At 51.7% G+C, this 26,749-nt stretch overlaps 1 protein-coding gene across 4 annotated transcripts in view; it reads right to left on the reverse strand.

Annotated features, from left to right (window-relative positions):
- The window catches only part of ABCC1 (ATP binding cassette subfamily C member 1 (ABCC1 blood group)), a gene marked incomplete at both ends in the record, with an annotated part of 103,022 nt that overhangs the window by 21,789 nt on the left and 54,484 nt on the right, over positions 1-26,749 (reverse strand). For 3 of the 4 annotated variants that reach the window (XM_084248918.1, XM_084248917.1, XM_084248916.1), the window contains 10 exons: positions 1,844-2,027; positions 3,798-3,965; positions 5,691-5,867; positions 8,640-8,766; positions 10,704-10,779; positions 14,282-14,369; positions 16,210-16,356; positions 20,337-20,540; positions 22,060-22,152; positions 25,974-26,135. In XM_084248918.1, coding sequence (XP_084105044.1) covers positions 1,844-2,027; positions 3,798-3,965; positions 5,691-5,867; positions 8,640-8,766; positions 10,704-10,779; positions 14,282-14,369; positions 16,210-16,356; positions 20,337-20,540; positions 22,060-22,152; positions 25,974-26,135 — 1,426 coding nt within the window. The remainder of the gene's footprint in view (positions 1-1,843; positions 2,028-3,797; positions 3,966-5,690; positions 5,868-8,639; positions 8,767-10,703; positions 10,780-14,281; positions 14,370-16,209; positions 16,357-20,336; positions 20,541-22,059; positions 22,153-25,973; positions 26,136-26,749) is intronic. The other variant, XM_084248919.1, reaches the window with a different exon arrangement.

The raw sequence follows: 26,749 nt of genomic DNA on the forward strand, positions 1-26,749 counted from the left end.
GGGGCCCCACCGGAGAGGAAGAAAGAGAGGGTTTGACCGGAGACTCCCAGGCTGAGGATTTCTGTGTCCTGCTGGGCAGAGGCTAGATAGCTGAATTGGGGAAATGCCCACCATGGTTCCAGGGTGGTAGATGGTACTTTCGTCACCACCACTACACACACACACACACACACACACACACACACACACGAAATGTATAGCATCCCATGTTCTGCATAAGCTGCTTTGGTTGTGCCGGTGAGGAGGAAGGGAAAGGTAAAACCCCAGCTGTGGCCAACAGAGTTTATGGCCGATCCCTGCTCACCTGGCCTGACAGGGGAGAGAGCAAGAGAGGCCTCGTTCTGGGAGAAAGATTCAGTAACACCCATTCAGAAAGCTGAGAGGGTTAATTTTATCCAAAGATAGCCAATCAAGAGGGTAGGTGATGCACAAGGATCGAAGACACTGGGACCCATCACGTGACCTTGGCTGGACTCAAGTGACCATGGAAAGAGACTGCAGCAGGAGGGCGGCTGGCTAGACTTAAGGCAGAACTTTGCAATGCCAAGAGCATGAACGTGTAGAAGTTGCAGTCAGGGAGCTTTGAGGCTGAAGGGCCTGTGGGCCATTTCACACTGGCAAAAGAAAATACTTTTCTTGGACAACCACCAGTGTTCCCAGCAGCACAGTTCAAAAAGCCAAGAAGTGGAAACAACTCAGATGCTCATCGGCCCACGGCTGGATAAACAGAACATGGCGTGACCACACAACGGATTGTGGAGAGAAATGAAGCGCTGACACATGCCACCCCCCCCCACCCCTAATGAACTGGACAAAGTCCCGCCGAGTGAAAGAAGCCAGTCACAAGAGGCCGCGTACGCTCGCACTCCGTTTACATGGCGGGTCCAGAGCAGACACATCTCCAGACACTCCGCCCACACTCCCCGGGCCCTGCAGACCCCCTGGAAGGGAGACCGGCAGAATCTTCGAGATGCCAATCTGACCATGCAATACAGGCCTGTCTGAGAAGCTTCTCAATCAATTCCCTGGATTTTAAACCATTGATAAGAGAAGACAGAATTCTTAGAAGTCCCACCATGATGGCTTCAAGCACTGGGTGAGGTCGCTGCCCAGATTTCAAAGGGGAACTCCAAGATTGTCTGGGCCCTCAGAGCCCTGTGGGGAGGACAGGTGCAGCAGGGCTGCTGGGAAGCAGACAGGTGCCAGGTGCACAGAGCAGGCGCAGGACACTCCTCCCAGGGCAGTCACAGCAGCTGCCACCTAGCACTGAGCTGCACTCCAGATAATTCAGCACATGGAATCTACGCCAAGAGCCAGGAGGCTGGTTCTGTTACTGTGCTGCTTTATCAGTGAGGAAACTGAGGCTCCAAGGGGTGTGCAGCAGGGACCTGGGGTCCGGGTGCTGGTGAGAGCAGCAGCTGGGATTCAAACCCAGATCCTGCCAACCCTGACCTGTTGCTCAGCCCTTGCTGCACCTCGCCTCAGGACCCCCACATTGTTCTGGGTTGTCACCGCCTCACGGTGACCACATCTGTCACTGGCTCCTCATGTCCACTTAAGAGCCAGGATGACTATAATCATCACGGTCCCCGTATCTGGCTGGGGGACCCTGATGCTTAAGAGGTCCAAAGCCACATCACCAGAGAGGAGTGAGACTTGAGCTGAGACCTGCCGACCTGGCCATAGGCAAGGGGACCGTCTCGATTCAGCCCTGAAGGGGTTAAGCCAGTACTCCCAGATAGTTCCCAGGAGGCTATGAACCGCCTTCCCGGGGAGGCCGGTGGGCAACCCGAGGTGGGCACCTCGAGGAGACGCGCAGCCCACCAGGGCCCTGAGGACCTACCTTCATCTTGCTCATCCTGCTCCTGCTCAGTGTTGGCGTAGGTGCGCAGGAACTCGGCGAAGGCCCCGTCCCGCTCCAGCAGCTCCTGGTAGGAGCCCATCTCGGAGATCTTGCCACCGCTCATGACGATGATGACATCCACTTGTGGCAGGTAGCTGATGCCGTGTGTCACCAGGAGCCGCGTCTGCAGGCAAGCAGGGAGGTCAGGTGGCAGGGCGAGGGCAGTGCAGGCGCCAGCTGAGGGGCCACATCCAGGCAACACACCCGCAATGAGAACCCGGAACACCCCAGCCCCAGAGGCGTTTGTCCCCCGCTGGGGAGCCCACAAAGATCTGTGCCCTGGAGCACAGGGGTGAGTGCCAGTAAAGCCAGCATGTGCTGGAAGGGTCTTGGGCGGGAAGGGAGTGGGGAGGAGGGGCGACTTTAATAGGAGTGACCAGAGGACAAAAATCTATAGGACAAGGGAGAGGGTAACAGGCGGGGTGGGGATGAGTAAGAGTCCCCATCCCCGCTGCCAAACAATGGGTACCAGGGCTTGTTTTTGGGTTGTTGTTTTGTTTTTGTTTTTTTTTTCTGTAAGTAAAGGTGCCCCCTGGAAGTCTGCAGTGCGTGTTGGCTTTATCAGTATTAAAAGTCCAGGAGGATGAGCATGAGGCTCTGTGTGCCTTTGTCAAGATTTTCCTCTAGGGGCCGATGCTAAATATTTTCAGCTTCAGGAACCCTAGACCCTCCAGCTCAGCAGCGCCGTTGTGGCGTGAGTGCAGCCACACGGGAGATGCCAGGCCTGGCTGTGTCCCAGCAAAGTGCCACTGGCTGGGATTTCAGTGGGATGGTGACTCCACAGGTCACAGGGCCATTTCTTTGGAGTTTTTCCAACCACTTGAAAGTACTGAAACTGGGCCTCCCTGGTGGCGCAGGGGTTAAGTCTCAGCGCTGTCAAGCTATCGCCAGCCACTATGGCCTGTACCCACATGGCGCAGCAGACCTCTCATGTCTCCCCGCTGCTCCCCTCAGCAGTGTACTTTGGTCTATCTGCCTGTTCTGCTCCCCACTCTGTCTCTGGTGAATCCTCTCACCCCTCTGACCCCACACGTCTGGCCTGCACCCAGTTCCTATATGCACAAGTAAAAACAAATCTTTAAAAAAGGAAGTACTGAAACCACCCTGGGCTCAGGGTCACACAAGGCAGGCACAGCCAACCAGGTGGATCAGGTGCACTGGCCCTGCTCTTCAGAGAAGGCCTGGGGTGCAGGGTGAGGTGGGGTGGGGGGGGCAATTATTTGTTGTTTTGGGTTTTTTTGTCCTAACCCTCTGATCGTGTTACTACGGGCCTGTATTACTCTGACAACTTAAAAAATGTTTTGAAAATTTTAAAAATTATGCCCACAGCAAATTTTTGTGGTGTCTGTGGGGAAGCTCACCAGAGGTTAGGTGCTGCTTACACAGCAAAAAGTCTTAAAGGAAACAAAAATCTCTAAGCAACAGATTTATACATAATTGATGTGTTTCCCGTGTTTTTCTGAATCACCTGTGACCGTGTGTTGTTTCATGAAATCAGAAAACAATACTCAGGACATCCCCTCACCCTGCCTGAGATTCCCCTGAAAAAACAAACAGAAAAGTAACAAGAACAGGAAACTCTTATGTCAAGTGTTGGGGCAGTTTTCTGCTCTAAACCGCCTTCCCTTGGCCCACAGCCACCTCCGCAGGGAAGGGGGTTGAGGGGCCCATGCCCCCAGGGGCCCGGGGTGGGATTTCCCCCTTGCAGCCTCCCCTGCCAGTCAGTCAGGGCGAGGTCACCTTTGGTCAAGTGGGGGCAGTGACTGCAGGATTAGAAATGTGTCCATCGGTCCAGCTTTTTAAAAAGCCTTAGAAGGGAAAGATCCCCAAGGGGGCCACATTCCAAGTTAAAGAGAGAGACAGCCCGATGCCAGCTGGCTGCTCCGGCAGCTACCTTGCTCTTCAGCATCCCCTTGGGCCCAATCACGTTTTCAAAGATGTGCTTCCCCACGTGGGCATCCACCGCTGAGAGGGGGTCGTCGAAGAGGTAGACGTCAGAGTTACAGTACACGGCCCGGGCCAGGCTCACGCGCTGCTTCTGGCCCCCAGACAGGTTCACACCCTAGGGAGAGAGGCACAGGGTGGGATTCCTGGGGAGACCCAAGACTGGCACGCAGAAAGGATGACCTGCCAGGATGCAGCAGCAGACCCAGGCTGACTCCGCTGCCGCGCTGCACCAACCCTCCCATTTGAACAGGCAGCAAAGGATAAAAGTTGCACCTGCAGGAATGCGGGTTCAACTCCTGGCACTGATTTAGCCTCAACAGTGAAAAAGGCGAAGGAGAAAACTAAGCCTCCTGGGATCTGCTGAGCAGAGCGCCTGGCACACAGTGGGCCTTCAGCACAGCAGGGCTGGTGCCGTCAAATGCCGGTGCCACAGGGAAGGCGCCTGCGATGTGGTAATGACATTATAATTGTCACTGCTCTGGATTACAGTTCACAGCTAACACTTTTTGCCAGATTACATGGCTCTATCACTCATAGGTGAAGCCACATACAAAGAAGGTTCCATCCTGCAGGCACTGAAATCCAGGCCCTGCGTGGCTCACCAGCATGATGGGCACCGTTTTCTAATTTGCAACTGGGCAGGACAGCCCTCCCAAGACACATAACCCAGTGTCATTTCCACGTCACGCAGGGGAATCAAGCCCACTGGATTAACCACCCAGCCCCTCTCCAGAGAGATGACCCCCCTCCCCATGTGCCGGGGTGGGGTCCCGGCAGCATCGTTCCTTTCATGGTCCCTCTGGCCACCACCTATTAGCCCAGGGGCAGACCCCAGACCCAAGCTAAAGGGTACAGTTTCTCCCTCCAGATTTTAGTATTGGAACCTACACGGAAGAGTTAGGAATCTCTGAGTGGTAGGAACAGACTTTTTTTTTTAAAAAGTCAAAAAAGGACAAAACCGGTTGTGCAGAAAAGGAAAGACAGAGGACAGAGGAGGGAGCAGGCTGCCTGCCCTGCCCTGGCTGAGGACTCCTCATCTGTCCCTAGTATTCCCCAAGATCCATCTGTATTCTTAGACAGTCTGAGGTTTTGCTTGTGTTGGCTGAGGCTCTTTGTTACTTACAAACTCAAAGAACCCTGCTAATAATTTGTTTTTCTTTCCAAGAAGCTACAGATTTCCCTCAAATGAAAACAATCATTCACCAACTAAGAGAGCTACTGCAGTCACTGGCTTGTAACATGAAACAGGCGGGAAGCACTTTGGGCTGCCGTGGGATGTCTGGACTCCCTGAGTGTACACCAGATAACCACCAGGGCACCAGAACAGCTGCCAGGCAGAGGGGAAAGCATGTGCAAAGGCCTGAAGGTGGCGAGGAGCTTGGGGTCGCTGAGGAGCTGGCCAGAACGCCAGTGGGGAGGGCAGACATGGGGGGGTGGACAGTGAGATTTGGAGACACCCCCAAGAGACAAGTTGTAACCAGTTAAGAACAAGGACACAGGAGCAACATCCCACAGCTCTTGGCTGTGTGGCCTCACACAAGTCACTTAGCCTTTCTGGGCCTCAACCATTAAATGGGGATAACAGTAAAATCCCACCAATGGGCTTGCTGTGAGGATGAAATATTTACAGAATGTTTGGCATAGTGCCTGGCACACAGTAAACACTCCCGTTTGACAAGCAGAACACCCCGCTGAGCCCAGCCCTTGTCAAACAATCACAGTTAACTCACACATTCAGAGACAGGAGGAGAGCTTGACGTCCTGGCTACTGCAGTTATGCCCTTGCTTGTTACCCAGCAATAGCTGATGGATACAGGGGCCACTGAGAAGCTGTACTGACCTTCTCGCCAATCTCCGTCTGGTCCCCACTGGGCAGAATTTCCAGGTCTGGGAGGAGGGCACAGGCTTCTATCACATCCTTATAATACTGTTCCTTTGGTGGGCGTCCAAAGATGATGTTTTCTCGGAGAGAATTATTCTGAATCCAGGCCTGCTGGGGGACATAGGCCACGGAGCCCTAGGTGGCAAATGGAGGAGGAAAGTCAGACAGACGGGTGTGGGCTAACGGGACCACAGCCGCACCCACAACTGGAGGAGCCTTAATTCATAAGACATTCATCACACCTGTTGTTTCTACAGGAAGGCCTAGGGGTGCCAGAGCTGGGATCAGAACCCATCCACAGTAGGTCAGACACTGACTCCAACATCGGGAACTCAAGAGTTGAAATCTTCATCAATGAGATTATCGGGAGAGGAGTTGTAGATTATATTATAGTTACAAATTCGTGACTGTTCATTGGATGTCTGCAAGAGTGAATTTAATTTTTTCTTCCCAAGAGTGGGAAGTCCCTGACATGATGAAAATTGATTTGACTGCCTTTGTAGACAATGCTAAGATTCTCATATACATGATAGTTTTTTAAAGCCTTTTGAAAACAGAGCTCATGTGGGACATCAGGGAAGGACTCCTTGAAGACAGTTCCTTGATTAGGTTGACTTAAGCAAGGATTTCTACATCAAAATTGCCTATTTCAAAAGTTGTGCCTTTATTTCCATGTACCTAAGTTATCAAGAATGGCATGAGAAATAATCAGATTGGGGGGGGAGGGTGTTTTCTGTACTTTGGTAATAAAACACTGAGATTTTTAAAAAAAGTAAATAAACAAACAGTTAAGGATAAGTTGGTTTGACAAAGAGAAAGGGAAAAGCAATGACTCAGAGGGAAGAGCATGTGCAAAGGTCTGGAGGTAAGAGGAGCTTGGCCCAGTCCAGAAACAGGAAGGCGGGTGTGAGCAGAACATCACATGACAGCGAGACAGACAGGAAGGGGCAGGAGGGTAGCTCACACAAAGTGAGTGGTTCCTGGTGAGGAGCATGGGCCTTCCTGAAGGGTCAGGAGCCACCAAAGGTTCTTAAAGAAGAGAATTCGAGAGGGACAAGGTTGGAGATGGAATCCAAGTCTCCTGACTCTCTATTTTCAGTCTCAGATAAATATCTAAACTGTTGACTCTAATGTGGTCACATATAAGAGGCCCCAGCATCACAAGCCTCAGGCAGGTCAGACATGGTGAGCATGAGTCTGACCCACTAAAGCATCAGGAGAAAAATATTTTCTCATCAGGGCAAAACAACCACTCACAAGGAAATGAAAAATCTCGTCAAGCCTATCCTCAGCTTCTAGATCCATCATTTTATATTTAAAAGCTTTCTACTTTCAAAAAGTGGGTCTCATTAGAGGGTGATTTTGCCTTCGAGGGGGCATCTGACAATGTTTAGGGACACATTTGGTTGTCAGAAGTGGGGGGGCGTCTGGTGGCAGCTAGTGGATGGGGGTCAGGGATGCGGCTGAACATCCCGCTATGCACAGGACCACAGAGTCATCCAGCCCAAAATATCCACCGTGCTGGGATGTGGAAATCAGGGTTAATGTGACAGAATGTAGTGTGGATGCCAATGTAGTTGGGAACGTCCTTCCATTAACCCAGCTCACACTGCCCGCTAATCTCACTGTGTAACACGCACTTGAAAGGAACAACAGACTTTTTTTTTTCATTTTATTTATTTTTATGTAGAAGAACTGGGGTGTAGGCCAGAGGTGTGGGGGAAGGGATGAGAGGATTCACCAGAGACAGAGTGGGGAGCAGAACAGGCAAATGTACTGACATACACTGCTGAGGGGAGCAGCAGGTGAGATAGGAGAGGTCTGTTGTACCATATGTGGGTCAGCTCCCTGGCCGGGGATCAAACCCAGGCTGCAGCAGGGATAGCGCTGAGACTTAACCCCTAGGCCACCAGGGAAGCCCGGAACAACAGATACTACTTAAAATGGTTAAATGACCTTCTTTTGGATCCCAGTGTAATGTACACATTCTATTAATGCATGCTATAGAAGGATCCTACAATCAGCCAAGAAGTATTTGGTTCTAAAATATGAACAACATAACCTAGCAGACTCCAAGAGCCTGCCACAGTGGGGATGTAAAAATTGCTGCCTAGGCCACGAAGAGGTGCAGGCCAAAATCTGGGCCAAGCCAGGTTAATCAGAGTTAAACAGGTTTTTCCTCCTTGTAGGACTCCTAAAAGCCTGAAATAATCTCTTAGGAACACAAGGCTTCTTATTTGCAAAGCATCCACTAAGATGGGTTGGCTGCAGACCATGCTCCAGAAAGGCCAGAGTCACAAAACTGCAGGGAAAGGCCTTCCCACGGGACCCACATGTCCCCTGACGTGTCCTCTTAAACTCTCTTTCGAGGCTGACTCCAAACTAAAGGACTCTGCGGATTTCAAAGCTATAAAACCGTAGTCTCCTTTTAGCCCTATGTTAAGGATTCAAAGAACACTCAGAATTTAAACAGTTCTTTTAAAAAGAACTTTCTAGGGAAACATCCCTGGGACATAAACCTTAAGTTTCGTTGCATTCGTACAAGGAGATACACAGAGAGAGCCACACAGAGGGAGAGTGAGCCAGAAAGACTGTGATAGAGATGCGGGGACACACTCCAGGGGCAGCGATGAGGGCAAGAGAGTGCACCAGGGAGTGTGGGTGCCTACTAACGAGCCACTGGGTGCCTTTGATTGCGGCCACTATTCTAAGTGCCGGGAAGTAGGAGGAAACAAATGGCACAGATTCTGCCTCCTAAGAGGATGCAATAGAAAGAATGAGGGCAAAAGAGACAGGAGAGGACAGCTCCCTGCTCTGGCTTCACTCACAGAGCCCAACACTGAAGAAAACAGCACCGCACTTGCCCAGGCCACCAGCTCCCCCACAGTCCCCACCCTCGGGTTGTACCTTGACAGCCACGTGTCCCTCCACCTTGTCCATCTCAGCCAAGAGTGCGGAGAGCAGGGATGACTTGCCACAGCCCACCTGGCCCACCACAGCCACCAAGGAACCTTCCGGAACGGAGAAGGTGATGCTGAAACGACAGGACACACACTGGGGCTCAGCCCTGTCCTTGCCCAAAGAGGCAGCCAGGCCGCCATGCATGGGGTCAGGACTTCCTCCTGGCCTCTCCACCGCGGGCTTGGCTCAGGGGACGGTCTCAGAAGGTCTCCACCCGGGGGACACGGACGGGGTGGGGACGCAAAAGCATCTTAGAAAACAAGCTGCAGGGGAGGCCTGGGAGAGGCATGATGAGGAGGAGCCGAGGCCACATGGAGGCACCTGAGAAGACACCCCAAAATGGACTCTGAAGGATGAGCGAGCACCCCAGTCACAGAAACTGAGCAGAGCTAAAGGGAAGGCCCAAGGGCATGAAAGGACAGGTTCGAGGTGGTATCCACACTACGTGACAAGGCAGGGAAGACCCCTGAGGACGTGGCACTCAGACGCCCCTGCCTGCCAGCTGGAGGCCAGAAGGTTTGTTTGAAGGATGAACCTGACTCTCAGAAGCATGCCTCTGCTAGAGTCACCCTAACACATGACTGCAGGCCGAGCAGGGTGACATGTTCTGCCAGCGGGCTGGCTGTCTGAAGACGGGGGGTGGGGGGTGGGGGGGTGGTGGGATGGGGACGCCTCCTGCCCCCTTGGCCAGGGTCTGGGCCGATGCGCGGGCTGTGCTTCCCAGTGCCCGGCGTGCTGCTGTCTCATTCCCATGGCGGTGGCAATGCCGGGGGCCTCGCTGCCACTGACCGCCTGGCGTGGGCCTACTGCAGGCCACAGTGGTTACTCTCCTGACCCTGCGCAGAACAGCAGAGCTTCATCCAGCAGAGGCTGGAGCATTTTTATAGGCTGAGGAGGGGAAAGGTTTAATTGAAAGGGGAAAGGTTCCAGGCGTCCACGGCAGGGACGGGACGGACAGAGGGAGGGGTGGGGACAGAGATAACAGATTATTTAGCTGTGGAGCAGGATGAAAGAGAAAAGCTAGAACGGGAGCAGGCAGGAGTAAAGTTAGACTTACAGAGGAGCTTCCGCAAGGTGCACTCCCACTGAACTTTCTAGGAGCTGTCACATAAATACTTCCCTGGAGGGCGCCCACCCCCCCACCTCCACAGGTAAAACACAGCAGTAACTGGACTGTCTAGTAAGGAAATAATTGTTCAGGGGAGGAGGAGGGACAAGTCCTGCCCCTAAAAATGGGGGACTGGGTTGGGGACTCCTGAAGGAAGCCTGCAGGAGCCACTGAGCAGGGCACCCCCATCAGAAATAAGTAAGAGGCCCCTGACAAGCTGCCTGAGAACAAGGCCGATTCCCTGGACAACACCGTGTGCTGTGCAAAGATAAGGACTGGGGGGCGTCGGGGTGCAGGCGGGGAGGTGTGAGAAAGCATGGCAGCCAGGGACCTTGGGGAGCACAGCACCCCAATCCCACCCTGACAGCAAACCCCAGCAGCTCCTTTCAGCTGCCCCGTGCCTGTCTGTCTCCACTGGCAGCCCGAGACCCAACCTGGCCAATCAACGCGCTCCGTCTCTCCAGGCACGTGACCCAAACTGGGCCAACAAGAGGCAGGCAGGTCAGCTGGTGAGGTAGGAAGTACACCGGAGCTGCAGGGACCTCCTGCCTTTGTGAGGGGGAGGCCACGCGATGAGAAAGCAGGAGACAAGATGGAGAGGGGGCCTGAGGGATCTGGGCCCCTGGATCACCCCGTACCTGCCACCTCTCAGCGATGTGTGCCAAAGCCTCCCTTTTGGCCTCAGGTTTCGGTCACCTACAGTCAGAGGGAACCCTCTGTCCAGGAACCCTCTCATCAGCCCCTCGCGGCAGCCCAAGCAGGTGTGACTGGGCCTGTTTCCGGGGGTATAAACTGAGGCTCTGACAGACACAGAGACTACTGAGGTCAGAAAGCTGGAGTGTAGCCGGAACTGGAGCCCCGAGTGGCCAGCATGCCCGGCTCCCCACCCCCCTCCAGCTCACCCATTCAGCGTGGGAGGCTCGCTCCTGGCCCAGGTGAAGGTGGCGTTCTTCACCACGATACTGTTCGTGACCCCACCTGGAAAACGCAGGGAAACACGTCAGGAGTCAGTGACATTGCCCGTGGGGCTGAGCCTGAGCAGGATGTTTTGACTTCTCTTTTTTTTAACTAACCAAGTAGTTCCACCCTGAGGCTGACGCCCTTATCTGTTTGTATCAGTCACACTTTGTCAAGAACCCCAGTGAGCAGCCTCAGACCCAGAAAGCAGAAGGAAACAACCAACTGCAACAGACTCTGCCTTGAGAGACCGGAGGTTGCACCATCTGAACACCCAGCTCACGTGGGGGCTGCTCAAGGCTCCGGGGCTTCCCTTGCCCCATCGGGGGACGTGCAGGGAGCTCTGCGGGGAGGTCAAGGAGGAGCAAGCAGCACCTTCATGCAGATGGTCCCTCCATCAGGGGGGCTGGTCCCTGCACCCCACCCCACCTACCCGTAGCCCTTCCTTTAGGCTCAAAATGGGATGTTTCTTGGGGCATGGGGAGCTGACAGAACGCTCCCCTGGGAGAGCAGGGTTTCTCAATCTGGGCAGCTTTTGGGGCTAAACGGTCTTTCCATAGCACACAGCTTGGGCTGGATGTTCCTTTGCCACAGGTGGCTGCTTTATGGGGAGCAAGGTGTTGAGCAGCCTCCCTGGCCTCAACTCACCAGACGCCCTCTCTGTGACAACCAAAACTGGGTCCAGTCATTTGTCTAGAGAACAAAAAAAGCCCACAGTTGTGTAACAGGGTGGTCCCCAGGAAAGTGGGAGGTTCCAGGTTCCCTGCCCCACCCAAGGGAGGGTGGAGCTGAGCAGGGAGAGAAGAAGCTGCAGAGGAGACTGAGGAAGGAAGGAAGCAGGATGCAGAGCCAGAAGGAGACCTGGAGGAGGTGCATGGAGCCGAGAGACACGTGAAGAAACTGTGCTTGCCTTTTGGTCGTGGACTGGGTGACACAGATGTGGGTGAGACCCGTGGGGAGGTGACAATGGCAGTTTTTATCTTGATTTTGCTCTTTTCCTTCCAGACTTGTCTGGTTGTTTCTGATCTTTTTCTGTGGGTCCCCACTGGAAGATGCTTTAGACTTGTGACAGGCTTTGGGGCCTTGCTCTGGGCCAATCCTGCTTGGGTGGACTTTTACCCACGAGGGGACGGGTAACTTTGGGTACTTGATTTAGAAACTAGATTCTTTGCCTTTCCTGTATTGTTTCCTAATTGTATTAAAGTTCCTGACCATTAAAGTCTCATATGTTTTGTGCTGATGCGGCGGATGGCAGAACCCATTTAGAGCAGGCAGGTTTGCAGGGTCTGGGCTGCCCCTCTCCCTGTACCGTAACAGTTAGAGAAGAAAGGGAGGGAATCTGCCTGGATCCTAGGGAGGCACAAACGCTTCTCTGCTCTTTCATATTCTCTCTCTCCCCGCACCCACCTGTCCCTCCCTCCCATCCTTCAGAACAGGTCATTCCTTCTAAAACACAAGTCGGAATAAACAGAAAAAGCTCACTATGGACCAGGAAGTGGCGTATCACCACGTGGGGGAGGGGAGCGTGTTTAAGACAAAGGCTGCTTTATCTGGCCAGCTCCTGGTTCCAAAGTCTCTACACCTCTGTCATCATTTACTTTCCCTCTTTGTTTTCCTTCATGCCCATCACTTAACAAAGCAATATTTGATTCTAGACTATGAGCTACTTTAAAACCACCTAGAGATAAGAGGGTGTTTTTAACTTGTCAAATGACGAGGTAAATCCACCCCCCATCACAAAAAAAAACCTGAGTCCAGAGGAAGTTACTGGTTAATCTGATTTAACCTCCCTACTCCCATAACAGAGAGACAGGGAGGCAGGAAAGCCACTTGAATCAGAGGAGCTAGACTCTTAAGACTTGACCCCCGGAGCTGCCAAGGTGGCCCCACCTGGCACCTGGAGAGCAAGAATAAACATCAAAATTCCTGGAAGTCTCCATGGGCAGGCGGGGCCTGAGGCCTGGACAGAACCAGCAGGCCCGGGGTCCTTCCAACATGACCCTTGAGGTAAGTTCTGAATAACTTCAGGACCTCCAAACCTCCAGTGGCCACATCCAATTTCAGCAGAGAACTCTTGACCCTAGATTAGATGGCATCGTTCCGACATCAAGGCCTAGGTGGGGGAAGGGGCAGGGAGGAATCGGTCCTGAAGACAGCAGAAACTGAACAAGCACAGGCCAGGGATGTTAAAAGAAGAATCCAGCATCCAAGAAACAGTGGTGATATCAGCAGGAGGCTGTGTGGCCCCCAAAAGGACATGGGGCACTGTCTGGAGACATTCTGGGTTGTGAAAACTGGGGTGGGGGGCTATTGGCATCTAGTGGGTAGAGGCCGGGGATGCTGCTCCATATCCTACAGTGTAATCGACGGCCCTGCACAGCACAAATGATCTGGCAGATGATTGCAGAAAGTCAAAAATCCCAGGAGTCTTCCATGGGCAGGCGGAGGCCTAAGGCCTGAGCAGCACTAGCAGCCCGAGGCTGAGAAGTGTGGCCCCAGAGGGCAGAGCTGAAGGTGAGGCCCATCATTCCCCCAGCACAATCACCTATAGCAGGCACTGCGCGGAAGCCATGCACCGCTGCAGGTGGGGTCTACCAGTGCAGGCACAGCTCACACCGTGGCCGCTGCACACAGCCCTTCCTCCGACCATATTTGTTGGGCTCTGCAGGCAACCGTGTGAGCTTAAATGCTGGTGCTGCCACATCCTAGCTGGAGAGCCACAAGCAAGTCACTGGACTGCTCTGTTCACATTCCCCCTCTGTAAAATGGGGTTGATAATCATGGGACAAGGGTCCATAGGGCTGTGGTGTGGAGCAAATAAGGCAACACAGAGCACCCCCTGCCCTGCTAGCACACAGTAGGTGCTCACAGAGTCTCAGCAAGGCAGCACCACGTCAGACGCATACTCTCATCTGTAAAGTGGAGGTGTCGTCCAATGGGAGGGCTCTATGGATGGGTTGGTCCTGGACCAGAGTGTGCAGGCTAGGAGTGGCTTACATGTGAAAGTAGCCACTGCAATGGTGCCATTAGTGTTCATTAGTAAACGCCCAGAGAGCCAGCCACGAGGAAGAACCCAGCTGAGGGGGAGGGTGCCCAACAATCAAAATTTATACACTCCCCTGCCAAAGAAAGGCACTGTCACCCCCATTACCCAGATAGGAAACTGAGGCTCAGAGCAATGTCGTGACCTGCCCCAGTACACTCAGCTATTAGTATGGGAGGTTGGCCCGTCCCCAGCGCCTGTTTCCCTGTCCAGCTGCCCAGAAAGAAGAGACTTGAGGTGGGGCCCTGGAAACTGACCCTCAGGGCAAGGCCTCACCAGGTGGCTGCAACTCAGCAAGAAAACAAAAGTGCAAGTCTGTCCTAGGCAAAGCAAGATAAGTCCCCTGCAGGACAGACCTCCCTTCCTCCATGCCCCATACAGGAGATCCTGTTCCCTGGGGCCTCGCCCACCAGGAGCAGCAGGGACTGGAGGGCAGGGTGGGCAGCGGCCACAGGGCAGGGAAGAAGAGGGTGCACACACCGTCTTTGATGGACCGTCGCTCGATGCTGTCGGGCTCCAGCTCCTCGTGGGAGAGAAAGATCCGGAGGCGCTTGAGGGAGACACTCGCCTACACAGAAAGCAACATAATTATTTTTAAAAACATTTCTGCAAAATACACAGGCAGACGTTCAGAGGTTTCCCCTGGGCATGGAGGGGCCCGCACGCTCTCTTGCTTCAGAAGCTTCTGCATTTCTGACAAGTGGATGCTCTGGAATGAAACATAAAACCAGTTCTGGCTCCTAGTTTGTTCTCCTTTCAAAGCCCACAGTGGTATTCAAGACCCACAGATGCAAAGGGTCTTAAGAAACAGAACAGCCAAAGGCAATGCACCCAACCTGCTCCTAGGAGCTCAGTGAGTCCTGGAGGTGGGACGTGGCCTGTGACCTCAACACACGGCACAGTAAACTCCAGCGCTGCTGAGAGTCCAAGCAGAGATGGTCTCACCACATGAAAGAAGTGATAAGCCACAGAGCTGTCAGTCCCATGGTAACCACGTGGCCATCCATCCATATGAGCTCATCTCAACCACTGACTATACTATAAATACCAACTATATCTAAACAACAAACTCAAAAAAAAGCAAAGGTCCGAATTCAAACAGTCCAACTGTAAAGACATTTCTGATCATCCAGAAATTCTTACTATGCACTAGGTACTATTTTAAGCAATGATTTTTCGTTGTGTTATGTGTGATGGTGTTATAATTATATAACAAGAAATGCATGCTGAAGTATGTATGTGTGATGTGTCAAAGGGTCTGGAATTTGCTTTAAAATCCCGTGGCACAGATAGAAAGGGAGGGAGAGAAGGAGGATAGAAAAAGGATGAGCTGAAGCAAGTGTGATGTATGTGGGTGACAGGTGCCCAGGAGTCCACTTTTCTACTCCGTGCACATTTGAAAGTGTTCAAACTACAGGAGTTTTGTTTGTTCATTTTTTTTCTTTTTTCAGTAGAGCCTTCAGCTGGAGCTGTAGAACCGAATCTGAAGGCCGATTCATGCATGTGTCTGGAAAAGGGGTTTTCCACAAAAATGCCTGCCGTGCCAGGGAGAAGAGCGAAAACGACTCTTGGCAGGAAAGTGGTCAGAGATGCAAATAGTGGGACGGTGTGACAGTGCAGCGCCTCCTGTCCTTACGGAGCCATGTGCATTCACTAAGTGTTCTGGGGGTCAGAGGAAAAACAGGGCTGAACAGGACAGGGAGAACAGATCAGAGCAGAGAGAACAAGAGAAAACATTTCAGAAAGAATCTTGCAGGGCACGGAAAGCCTGTGGCGTCTGTTTCACATACAGATCTTCTTCATGGAAGGTTACATCCTGATAGATGCATCCTGAGTTGGAAATAATGCTGAGTCGAAAATGCGTTTAGCCACCTAACCTCCAGGGTGTCACAGCTCAGCCTGGCCTGCTTACAACCTACAGCTGAGAACACTTATGTGACTGACCGCTGGGCTAGGCCACTTGACATGAGGGTGTGGTGTCCTGGGGGCTGGATGCAATGTGCTACTACCACACACTGCAAGTTCGGGTTCTTTATCCTGGCGACTGAGTGCCCGACAGGAGCTCCCATGAGATTGGCCCAGCCCCCCTCAAATCTCTGGCCCAGGAAAAGACTTACATTCCAAGGGCAGTTTTATTGAATGCATATCAATTTCACACCATCAAAAAGTTGAAAAATCTTTAATCGAAACATCCTAGGTCAGGGGACCGTCTGTGCTCAAAATCAAGTTGTGTGTCAAGAAGAAAACACATCTGTTTCTTTGGGGGCAGGACCAAGAAAGCCAGCAAGCCAGCAGAGTGGACCTGGCCGAATCCCCCGCACAGTGAGACCAGTGGGAACCCCAAGGATCCCCATGCCCCTTGCCTCGCTTCCCAGAGGCCCCTCCCTACGACGCCCACCTTGCGGTACCTGCACGATGCTGCTGATGACCATGGGGAGGATGTTCAGGGGGAAGCGGAGGATATTGAACAAGGCCAGGGACACAAAGGCTTTCTGGGCATCCAGGATGTTGCTCTTGTCGATGGTCACGTAGACAGCAAACGTGGACAGGGCCACCTGCAGGCAGAAGGTGCGGGCTGACCTGAGGCCCTGAGCTGAACACAGTGGCAGGAGCCGTCCCACCCCAGCATGGCTGTGGGACACGGAGGGCTGCGGCACCAGGTGCAGTACGCCAGCAGGTGTGTCCTTCAGAAGGCAAGCAGGGCCGGGGGCTGCGAAGCCAGGCCTCTCCCACCAACTGGCATTCTCGGGAGTTCCTTGACAACACCAAGCAAGAGCCCATCCCCCAGCCTCTCCCCCTAAGGTTTCTTTTGCCTGAACCCACCTCCCGCTAGAAGGTGTAGCTAGTCCCTGTCCCCCAACAGAGGTAGCCACGTCCCCCGTTTCCTGGGCTGGCTCACTGCCCATCCCCAGCACGGCTGTGCTAACTCCTTGAAGACAGGAGTTTTGTTTCACACATGGCTGTGTGTTCAGTGTTCAGAATAACCCCGAGCAGACGGAACCAGTTACCTCCTCTTCCCAGACCTCTGTCACCTTATCTGTGAAATGGGGGTGGAGGTGTGAAATCAATGTCAGCTACTTCCAGCTCAGAGTCTCTGGCTGTGTAGCCCGAGGAAAGGAAGTTATTTTTAAGGAAGGAAAGGAAAACAAGTCTTGGCGGCCACTCCCTTCACCATGAAGTCAGACCTGCTTTCAGCCCTCGATGGTTCGTGGGATTACCCTGCTCATGCTCCCAAAATTTGGGTTCAGTTGTCTAACACCTCCCTGGCCAGAACAGAAGGGCCCCCAGTAATGTGATCTAGGGCTGCACTGCTGGCTTAAGCAGGAGGTAAAAGATCAATAGGTGGATCCCCACCTCCCCCCCTACAAGGGCCGGAGCAGCACCAGGTGTTGCCAGGGAGGCTGGTCATAGGTACACTATCGGGAGCAAACTGGAAACCTTGGACCTGGCAGATGGGCAAGTCTCCACGCCCCTCATTAGCCCCAGGATCCCAGGACCATTAAAGCTTGTCTTTGGGAAAAATCAACTGCCCCAGGCAGAATCTATTAACGGATCCCACAAGCATGGTCAGGAGCAGAAACCCATTCCTGTTCTGGCTCTGACATTACAAGCTAGCTGACCCCTAGGCAAAGCCCAGAAATTTTCCAGGCTCCAGGGCCAAGGGAGAGGTGAAGCAATCAAAGAGCCACCGACACATGATCCCCACATCTCAGAGTCACTCCCCACTTCCAGGCCGTGATGAGGCACTGGCCTCTTACCCAAAGACAGGCTTCACTCAAAACTCTCTATCAGGCCTCCCTGGTGGCGCAGGGGTTAAAACACAGCGCTATCATGCAATAGCTAGTCATTGCAGCACGAGTTTGTTCCCTGGCCGGCCAGGGAGTGGACCCACATGGCGCAGCAGACCTCTCCTGCCTTACCCACTACTCCCCTCAGCAGTGTATTTCAGTAGATCTGCTGTTCTGCTCCCCACTCTGTCTCTGGTGCATCTTCTCATCCCCCCGACTCTCCACCCCGCACCTCTGGCTTACACCCCAGCTCTTGTATGCATAAATAAATAAATAAATCTTTTTTTAAAAAAAAACTATCAATAAATACACCCACACAAAGGAATAGTATCCAGCCATCAAAAGGAATAACCCGCTACAACATGGATGAACCTTGGGAACATTATAACTGAAAGAAGACAGGCACAAAGGGGACACCGAGTATGATTCCATTTATATGAGATGTCCAGAACAGGCAGGTCTACCGAACTAAGAAGTGGATTAGTGTGGATTGGGGGTGGGGGATGAGGGTGTGTGGGGGGGTGACTGCCAATGAGTATAGGGTTTCCTTCTGGGGTGATGAAAACGTTCTGTAATTAAATGGTGGGGATGGGATGCAACCCAGGAATATCTCACATTCAGGGCGTTCACTGAAGGGTGCACTTTAAAATGGTAAATTATCGCACAATAAAAATAACAATGTTTTGTTATAAACGCACCTCTCCACAGCCTGTGCTACTGACAAAGCCAAAGTCTTGACTTGGTCCCCGGGCCCAGCCGAGCGGTAAAGGTGCCGTCTCTGAAACCTGTCTCACCGTCTCACCCCCTCTTCTTCCATCCTCCCCGGCTCCTCTTTTTTTAATCTCTCTTTGATTTGAATTTGGTTTCTGTCACTTAGAAGACAGTTCCTGACTAAGACTTCAAATCTCACATTCACTTATCCCAACACCCCTCTCTGCACACCTGAGTGTGTCATCTGCCAAGTCCCCTGTGTTCTGGGGATATAAGCCAAGAAAAGGCTAAGGTCTGCATGCAATCTGGCCACCAGGGAAGGTCACCGCAGGTGTGGCCTCACAAGTGGAGGGAGGAGCCAGGCCAGCAGAAGACTAGAGGCTCACAAATCATCTAAGTCAGAAAATGCTAACTATTGAGCCTGGGTTATTTGGGGAACGTGCATTAAGTGGACATGATAAATGCCAGGCTCCATATTCGAGAACAACAGCCCCATCCATCCCACGCAAAGGCATCCCCACTCTTGTCTGAGTCCCCGACCTCTGTTTTCCATCATTCCAACTGGTGGGTAAACACCTCATCATCCTTGAAGTGCAGGAATTTGCCGATGGAAAGAACAGGCAAACCCCTCACAGGGACCACATATTTTATCCTAATGCAGTCAGGGCTGCGGTGTCTCAGCCAGGGACAAGGTCTGGGATCAGCTATTATGCCAAATAGCCCAACAAACTCCATCTCTGGAAGCCTGTCACCTCTAGCCTTCTCTCCCCACCCCGACACTGAGTGGCAAGCTCCAGGCAGAGAAGAGCCCGTCGGCTCTCACTCATCTCTTGCCGTGGCCTCCTAACAACCAGGGCAGGCAATTATAAATAAAAGGCCAGCAAATTCGGGGGACAAACTAGACATTGAAGCTTTCATCAGAGGATCCAACAGGCAAAGCAAATGGCCACAGGACAAGGGTCCCCCACCCTAACACAAATCACAGCCTAAACCTTGTAACCCAGCTCCCTGGCTGCAGATATTTTATTAAAAATTTTTTTCAAAATGCGTTGAGTTTTCTGGATGTTTGCTGCCACTTGTATTAAAATGAATAAACAAGATCTGTAAATTTAACTGTCTTACTATACTCTCTGCTGTGCTAGTACGTCTGTAACTCTGGAAATATACAGAGTAAACTGGCACAAGAGAGAAGTAAATGGGGCTTGGGGAAGGAAAGAGTTGTGTCTTTCGCTGTAAACCCATGGCGCTCAAGTGAGGCACAGTGGCAATGACTGGAGATATTTCAATTGTCCCAACTGGGAGGAGAGCTGAGGGGTACATGGACTGAAGGCCCCGGGCCCCTCCCTTGTGGGTGTCGCAATGACCGGCTCAGGTCACAACAGAGATGGCAGCGGAGCCCAGTGGCATCAGGACTGTCAGCAGAGTGTCTGCACCCCATGCCAGGCGTCAGGACACGGCGGGTGGAGGGATTTTACATTTTTAAATGACTGAAAAAATATCAAGATCACAATATTGGATGACACATGAAGATGACCTAAAATTCAAATTTCAGTGTCCACAAATACATTTTTATAGAAATGCAGCCACCCATTCAGATTCATGTGCTAGCCCTGGCTGCCCGCACACCACACTGGCAGAGTCGGTATAAGAGATTCCGTGAGCTCTCGGTGCCTCAAATATTTACTAGTTGGTCCTTTACAGAAAGAGTTTGCTTACTCTCACTCTGTGCCTCTGTTTCTCAAATTTTAAAGTGTGTACAAAACATCTGGTAAATTGGTAAAATTCACATTCTGTTCCAGCAGGCCTGGTGCAAGGCCTGAGACCACCTGTAACCAGCAGTTCCTGACCTGGCTGATAATGTCCCCCTGGGCAGGAGGTTGCTAAATGCTGCAATAACACAGTGGGGAGGAGAAGTCAGAGAGAGGCAATTTTTAAAAGCAGAAATAGTGAAATAATGACTTTCAAAGACTATTTTGGTACAGAAAGACAATAAAATCTAAGCGGATGCGGGCCAGGATCAACCTGACTTCACTCACCAGGAAAGGTGTGCAGACCCAGGTGAAGGTGCCCATGGCGGCCAGGTAGGCAGTTTTCCTCAGGGATTTCAGCTCTTCCTGTCTGATCTCCAGCACCTTGTCCTTGAACGCCAGCTCCCAAGCGTACAGCTTCAGCACTTTGATCCCGTTGAGAATTTCATTCATCAGCTTGATCCGGCTGTCTTTGCTCTTCATGTGGGCCACCTTCAAGGAAAAGGGGGTCAATGCCCCGTGCCCCGCCCGCCACCAGACTGTCACACCACATCACCCGAAAATCAGCCTGCCTTTGGAGAGGGTGGGGACGCAGGCCCTGCCATCCCTGGATTCTCGACTCTGGACCCCAAGAATGCGCCAACAGACTTTCTGAGCAGGCTGTAAATGCCTCGAGACACATTAAATTAAGATGTAAGGAAAACTATTAAATTTGGAGCTAACAGACAGAGGCAAGAAAAACTTTGTTACCCAGGGGAGGTGGGGCAGGGGCCCTACTCTGCCAACTAAAACACATGACACATGAGATGTTTTGTTGTTTTTTTTCTCTCCATCTTCTTAGTTTCTTTATTGATTTGTTGCCAGGATACAGTTGTTAGAAGACTGAAATGTTTCCGTGCCAGCCAGCACTGGCCCCAACCACTGGGTGCTGACACCATATAGGCGTTAGATATTTTTAATGCCATCCAGCATTTTCCATGCATTTAGTCACTTAACATGCATGGAAGCCCAGCGCTGAGCTGGGTCACAAGGAAAAACTCAGCACATGACCTCAAAGCCAGTAACTGAAGCCACTGCAGAGTCAGGCACAGGGGAAGCCCAAGAGGATGAAAGAGGACACGGCTCCCACTCCTTCCTCGCCCACCTGCCTCACATCCCCTGCCAAAAAGGCTCATCGTTCAGGCAAGCCTATGTCCTGGAATTTATCTCTCCCATGCCTGCTGGGGGGAGCGGGGACAGCCAAGCACAGGCACATCAGAAACAGCCATCAACAGGGGAGCAGAGAATGAGGTCTGGCCCGACTCTGTTATGGACTATCAGGCACCGGTTCAAGAGAATGAGTCACATGATATGGCAGAAGACAGAAAGATGCCAAGGCACGATGTCGGAGGATAAAATAACATCAAACAGGCGCATGTGTGTGTGGCTGATTAACTATAGTTAATTGGATCGCTATATAAACTCACAGAACATTCCAGAAGAACGTGCTTCAAAGTGTTTGCCATGGATGAGAGGATAGTGAAAGAGACAACCCCTTTTATTAATCTATACAACGTTTGGGGATTTTGGAACAATTTTAATGAAAAAGTATTCATTCTATTACTCGGGCATTTAAAACCTAAAAAATACCAAAAATAAAGAATTTAATACTGCACCTAGCATAAGGTGCTTAACAGGTGGGGGGAAATGCAGCGGGTAATTTTTACTCAGTTCTTGCAAACACATTAAGTGAATCCACCCTACAGGAAACCAGGAATTTCTTGGGGGTCCCCAGATGTGATTTTACCGGCCCACTTGGTCGGATTATTTCGGGAGCTGTTGATATTGGCTGCCCACTGTAATCACCCACAAAGCTGGAAAAAAGTAAAAAAGTCCAAAGCATGACCCCACTTTTGGTGAATCAGAATCCGGGAAGTGGAGCCTGGGCATCAGCATTTGCTCAGGTTCCCAGAGGATCCCAAGAGGTGGGCAAGGGCCCTGCCTGGAAGACTGTGGAGACAAGACACCCTACCTGGTAGGTCTTGGTCTTCATGGCCATCACGGCATTGAGGGGGACCATCAGGATCATCACCACCACCCCGGCCAGGACGGAAGGGCCCAGGTTCTAAGGAAGGAAATAAGACCCTTCGTTACTCTCAAGACAGGGCACACAGGCCTGATGCAGGGCTCCCCCAGTGGAGTCACGCACACCAACTCTGCCCAGCAAGTTGGGGGCAGTTATGCTACTTCTACCCTGCAATGGGGTGCAGATTTATTCCTGAGCATCTTTTGGATCCTCTACCTTATGACCTTTCTGCATTTCTAAAGCTCTAACTTGCAAAACTCACGTGGTCCCACTGGTTTCAGGTTAGGAATGTGAGACCTGCATATTCTTAAAGGTAAGACAGCGTTGCGCAGGGGACAGTTCACACAGCCTACCTGCGGATCTAGCTGGCAGCCTTGCAAAATTGACCCCGGGCTGGCACCTGGGGGTCTGGATCTGAGGAGGGTTCCCTCCACTCTCAGGACTGGCAAGGGTGGCCCAAGGTGCCTAAGCTGTTGCTCAGAACAGCGTGATTGATGCTGAACTCCACTCATCCTTCAGGGAACCTGGAAGTTTGGTATGTGCCAAACGGTAGATGCCAATGTGACCAGCCCCCCAGGCCTCTGGGCATGGGGCCTCCATAGAGCTTCCCAGGCCAGTGGCATTTCACAGGTGTTATCACAAGCCATTGCTGGGATACTAAGTGTACCCCATGTGACTCCAATGGGTAAGGATTCAGGTAAGTCTGCACCTGGTTCCCCCTGAAAATTGCCCCCTGTGTTTATCCCCTTTGCTAATTCCACTATAATAAATTATAGCTGTGAGTCCTCCCCAGAGCCTCATCAAGCTGGTGTGGTCTTGGGGACCCTGACACAGGTGCACCTGCCATACACTGTGTTGCAGCCCTGGCACAGCACCTGCAGTGAGAGAGATGCATTTATTTTTCCACAGTAAAATAGCAATATTAATATTCACATTGAAAGGAATAATCAAGATCAGAATCCTTCGCATCACTTCGCTGATGCGTCGAGAAAAACTTTGTTTTCAGACTTCTCTGATTTGGGGATTGGGAGGTAAGAGGTGGCAGCCTTGTTCCATCTTCCCGTTTGCAAATAAAAAAAGTCCATTTCTGAGAGCATGGAGGAGCCTAAAGCAAGATACAAGGCAACCTCTCTCCCCAGCCGAGTCACATAAATGAGACGATTTGAGGAGTTGGAGCAGCGGACAATTCCTTGGCTGAGACACAGAGAGGGAGCTCTGATGCCAAGTTCCCTCTTGGGTGTTCAGAAAACCATAAGTGTTGAGTCCCTTCCAGGCAGCCACCCTCGCAAACTCTAGAACCAAAACAATGCTGCTGTGGCCCCAGAGGGTTTCTGTGATATGTGTCCACCCAGGGCAGCTGAAGCCACCCCAGCAATCAACAGGGTGCAGAATCAACTCTGAGAACAAATAACAGTGACCAAAACATACTGAGCACTGTTCAGTCTGCTTGCACAAACATACCAACACTGTTCTAGAAACAGCACCTACATCAGCTCATCTAACTGTGCCAGCATCCCCAGGCTGAGAGCCTCCTCTGTCCCCACCTATTTAGGGACAGTAAGAGGCGTGTCCAAGGACGGGAGCTGGCTACGGGAGAGACAGGGCCTGAACCAGGCAGTCTGACTGCTGGACACACTCCGTCTTCCACTATCCTGGACAGAGATTTTGATGGTCAGATAGAAAAATTCCAGTTTTGATCTAAAGTAGGGGGTCATCCCTTGTGGCGCAAGGGGTTAAGATGTAACGCAGCCACTGCAGCACTAGTTCAATCCCCAGCCAGGGAGCTACCCACATGGCATAGCAGCCCTCTCCTGTCTCCCCGTTGCTCCCCTCAGCAGTGCATTTAAGTAGATCCTCCTTTTCTGCCCCCCACTCTGTCTCTGGTGAGCCCTCTCACCCCACCTCACCTCTGGCCTACACCCCAGTTCTTCTATGCATAAATAAATCTTTAAAAAAATATAAAGCAGGGGTTCACTACCAGGAAGGAATTTCTCCCTAGGAAACATTTAAGTTGTCACACAGGGTGGTGGAGCTGGGGGAGAGGGGTTGCTGTGTTATTGGTATCTGGTGAGGAGAGGCCAGGGATGCTGCTAAACAGCCTACAATTTTCAGGACAGCACCCAACAACAAAGTTAACCCCAAACATCAATAAAGCAATGAGTTTCCCTTCATCTAAATCAAAGCAATTTTCTTCAGGGTTCACAGGCCCATCCTGAAAGCAGTTCTAAGAGAACATTTCAAAAACAAGCTGCCTGTGGTGGCAATTACTAGCAGGCACCCCAAAATGTCTGCCTCAAAAGACATTTCTTTTGCTATTTAAATTCTGGGGATTTTCCCCTCAGTTTCATTGTTAGAAATACTTTCCAGTCACTTATCTTCTGCTCTACAGATACACAGTCAAATCAACAGGTAATTTGTATGCAGCTTTTATGCGCCAGGCCCTGCAGGGACAGCCATGCATGAGCTTGGTGGTGCGGGGGTGGACTGAGCATGCAGAAGACTACTCTAGAAAGTCAGATCAGATGAGTCCCTATAGTGAAGCTACTGGTATTCAACAAAGGAAGAAGTGCATCTGACTGAGAGACACGCACAAAAAAAAATCAGTGGAGGAGGCACAACCAGGAAGGATGGGTGGGATTCTATCAGTGGGGGAGGAAGGAAAGGAAGTCCTGATGGAAGGAAACGAATAAGCAAAAGTTCAGAGGTGGGGAAGACTAAGGCAAGGGTTAGGCTGAGCGTCTCTGCTCATCAGCTATTTATTTGGGGGAATAGCCTCTCCCTACAGAACAGCTGTCGATCACACCTCTGCTGCTCCCATCATGGTAGTGGGACTATGATCCAGGCTGGCTAATCAGAAAACGCTGCCTCCTGCTACACAGTGATTGGTTCAGGGATGTGAACTGGACTGTGCCTGGCCAATCAGAGTGCTCCCTGGGACTCTAGCTGAGTCCCTAGGAATGCAGTATTTTCTTTTTTTTTTTTTTTAAAGATTTATTTATTTATGCATACAAGAACTGGGGTATAGGCCAGAGGTGTGGGAAGTAAGAGGATTCACCAGAGACAGAGCAGGGAGCAGAACAGGCAGATTTACTGAAATACACTGCTGAGGGGAGCAGCAGGCAAGACAGGAGAGGTCTGCTATGCCATGTGGGTAGCTCCCTGGCTGGCCAGGGATCAAATTTGGGCTGCAGAGGCTGTGGACAGCTTCATAGGTTGCGTCTTAACCCCTTGCACCACCATGGGGCCCAGTATTCTCTTTTCTGTAGCACCACAATCCCTAAAGCTGACATAAACCCAAAGCTAAGGAAGTCATTTGAGGGCATCCCCTGTGAAAGAAGTCAATTCAGAGGAAAACAGGGCCAAGAAATAATAACAGAAAGAGTGAGACTGAGTCCTTACAGCACTCCTTGTTTCCTAGATCCAACCTTGCCTGAAACCGATCCCTGGACTTTGCAGTTAGTGACTGCACCCACAAAATTCCCTTTATCTGGTTAGGCTATTTTAAGATGGATTTCTATCCCTATTGACCAACATAAATAGCGAAGAGTGAATGAATGAGTTTGGTGAGTGTTTGGTGGACACCAACAGGAAAGAAATATGGTAAGTGTGTCTGTAGGTTAAATACCCTATCCAAGAAAGACAGATGCCAACACATACTTGCCCCAATGAGAACATGAATCCAATAACTAAGGAAAGGAGTAAATATTCAGGAATTGATTGAAGACTCAGAAGATAAAATGGAAATGATGGCAAGAAATCCCAGCAGGCAATAGAGGATCTTACTGACACCCACGGCCTTGCCCCCACCGCCCCTGTGGAGGCCCCATGGTGGGGGAGGGGAGGGGACATTAGACACACACCACCCACAGGAGGTAGAGGGCCAGGAAGACTTGCAGAGGGGCCGACCAGATCATGTTGATGTACGTGGCCAGGTCCATGAACCTCTGTGCGTCCACCGACATGAGGTTGACAATCTCCCCCACGGTGGAGGACTTTCTGGCTGAGTTGGTGATCACCAGGGCCTGTGTGAAAAAGGAGAAAGGGTGAGTGTGGCAGTGGGCTGGCTTCTCGGCCCACATGGAGGCGGGAGGGTGCTCAGCGGGGGCAGAAAGGCCACTTTCTCCTCCCCAGTAGACGGCCCCACCTTCCTGGTGCCTGCCTCGCCACGGAGTCCCTCTGGGAAGCACCCACACCGCTCCCCCTCCTGAGTTCTTCAACATGGAAGGAATCTTGAGGTCTCCCACACTAAAACTAGGGCTCCCACACTCTAGGGAGCACACATCACCCCGGGGGAGTTACTGGCAGTTCTGATTCAGCAGATCTGGGTGGGGCCCAAGGTTCTAAAATTCCAACAAGTTCCAGGTGATGTGGATGCTGCTGGTCCCCACTTCACACTGAAGGACCAAGGTCTTGGCCCCGGTTTCCTGACATTGGCATTACTGACATGTGAGACTAGATGATTCTTTGTAGGGTTCTCCTGGATACTGTAGATGGCGTGGGGCACTGACCATCGCTCCCAATCTCTCCTTGCCTCCACCCCACCTGCTATGACAACCAAAAATATCTCTAGACATGGCCAAACCCCCGGAGGGACAAAATCACCCGGTTCCCAAACATGGCTTCGCACCATCACCTG

The sequence above is a fragment of the Talpa europaea genome (genome assembly GCF_964194135.1).
Source record: "Talpa europaea genome assembly, chromosome: 12".
Lineage (NCBI taxonomy): Eukaryota > Metazoa > Chordata > Mammalia > Eulipotyphla > Talpidae > Talpa > Talpa europaea.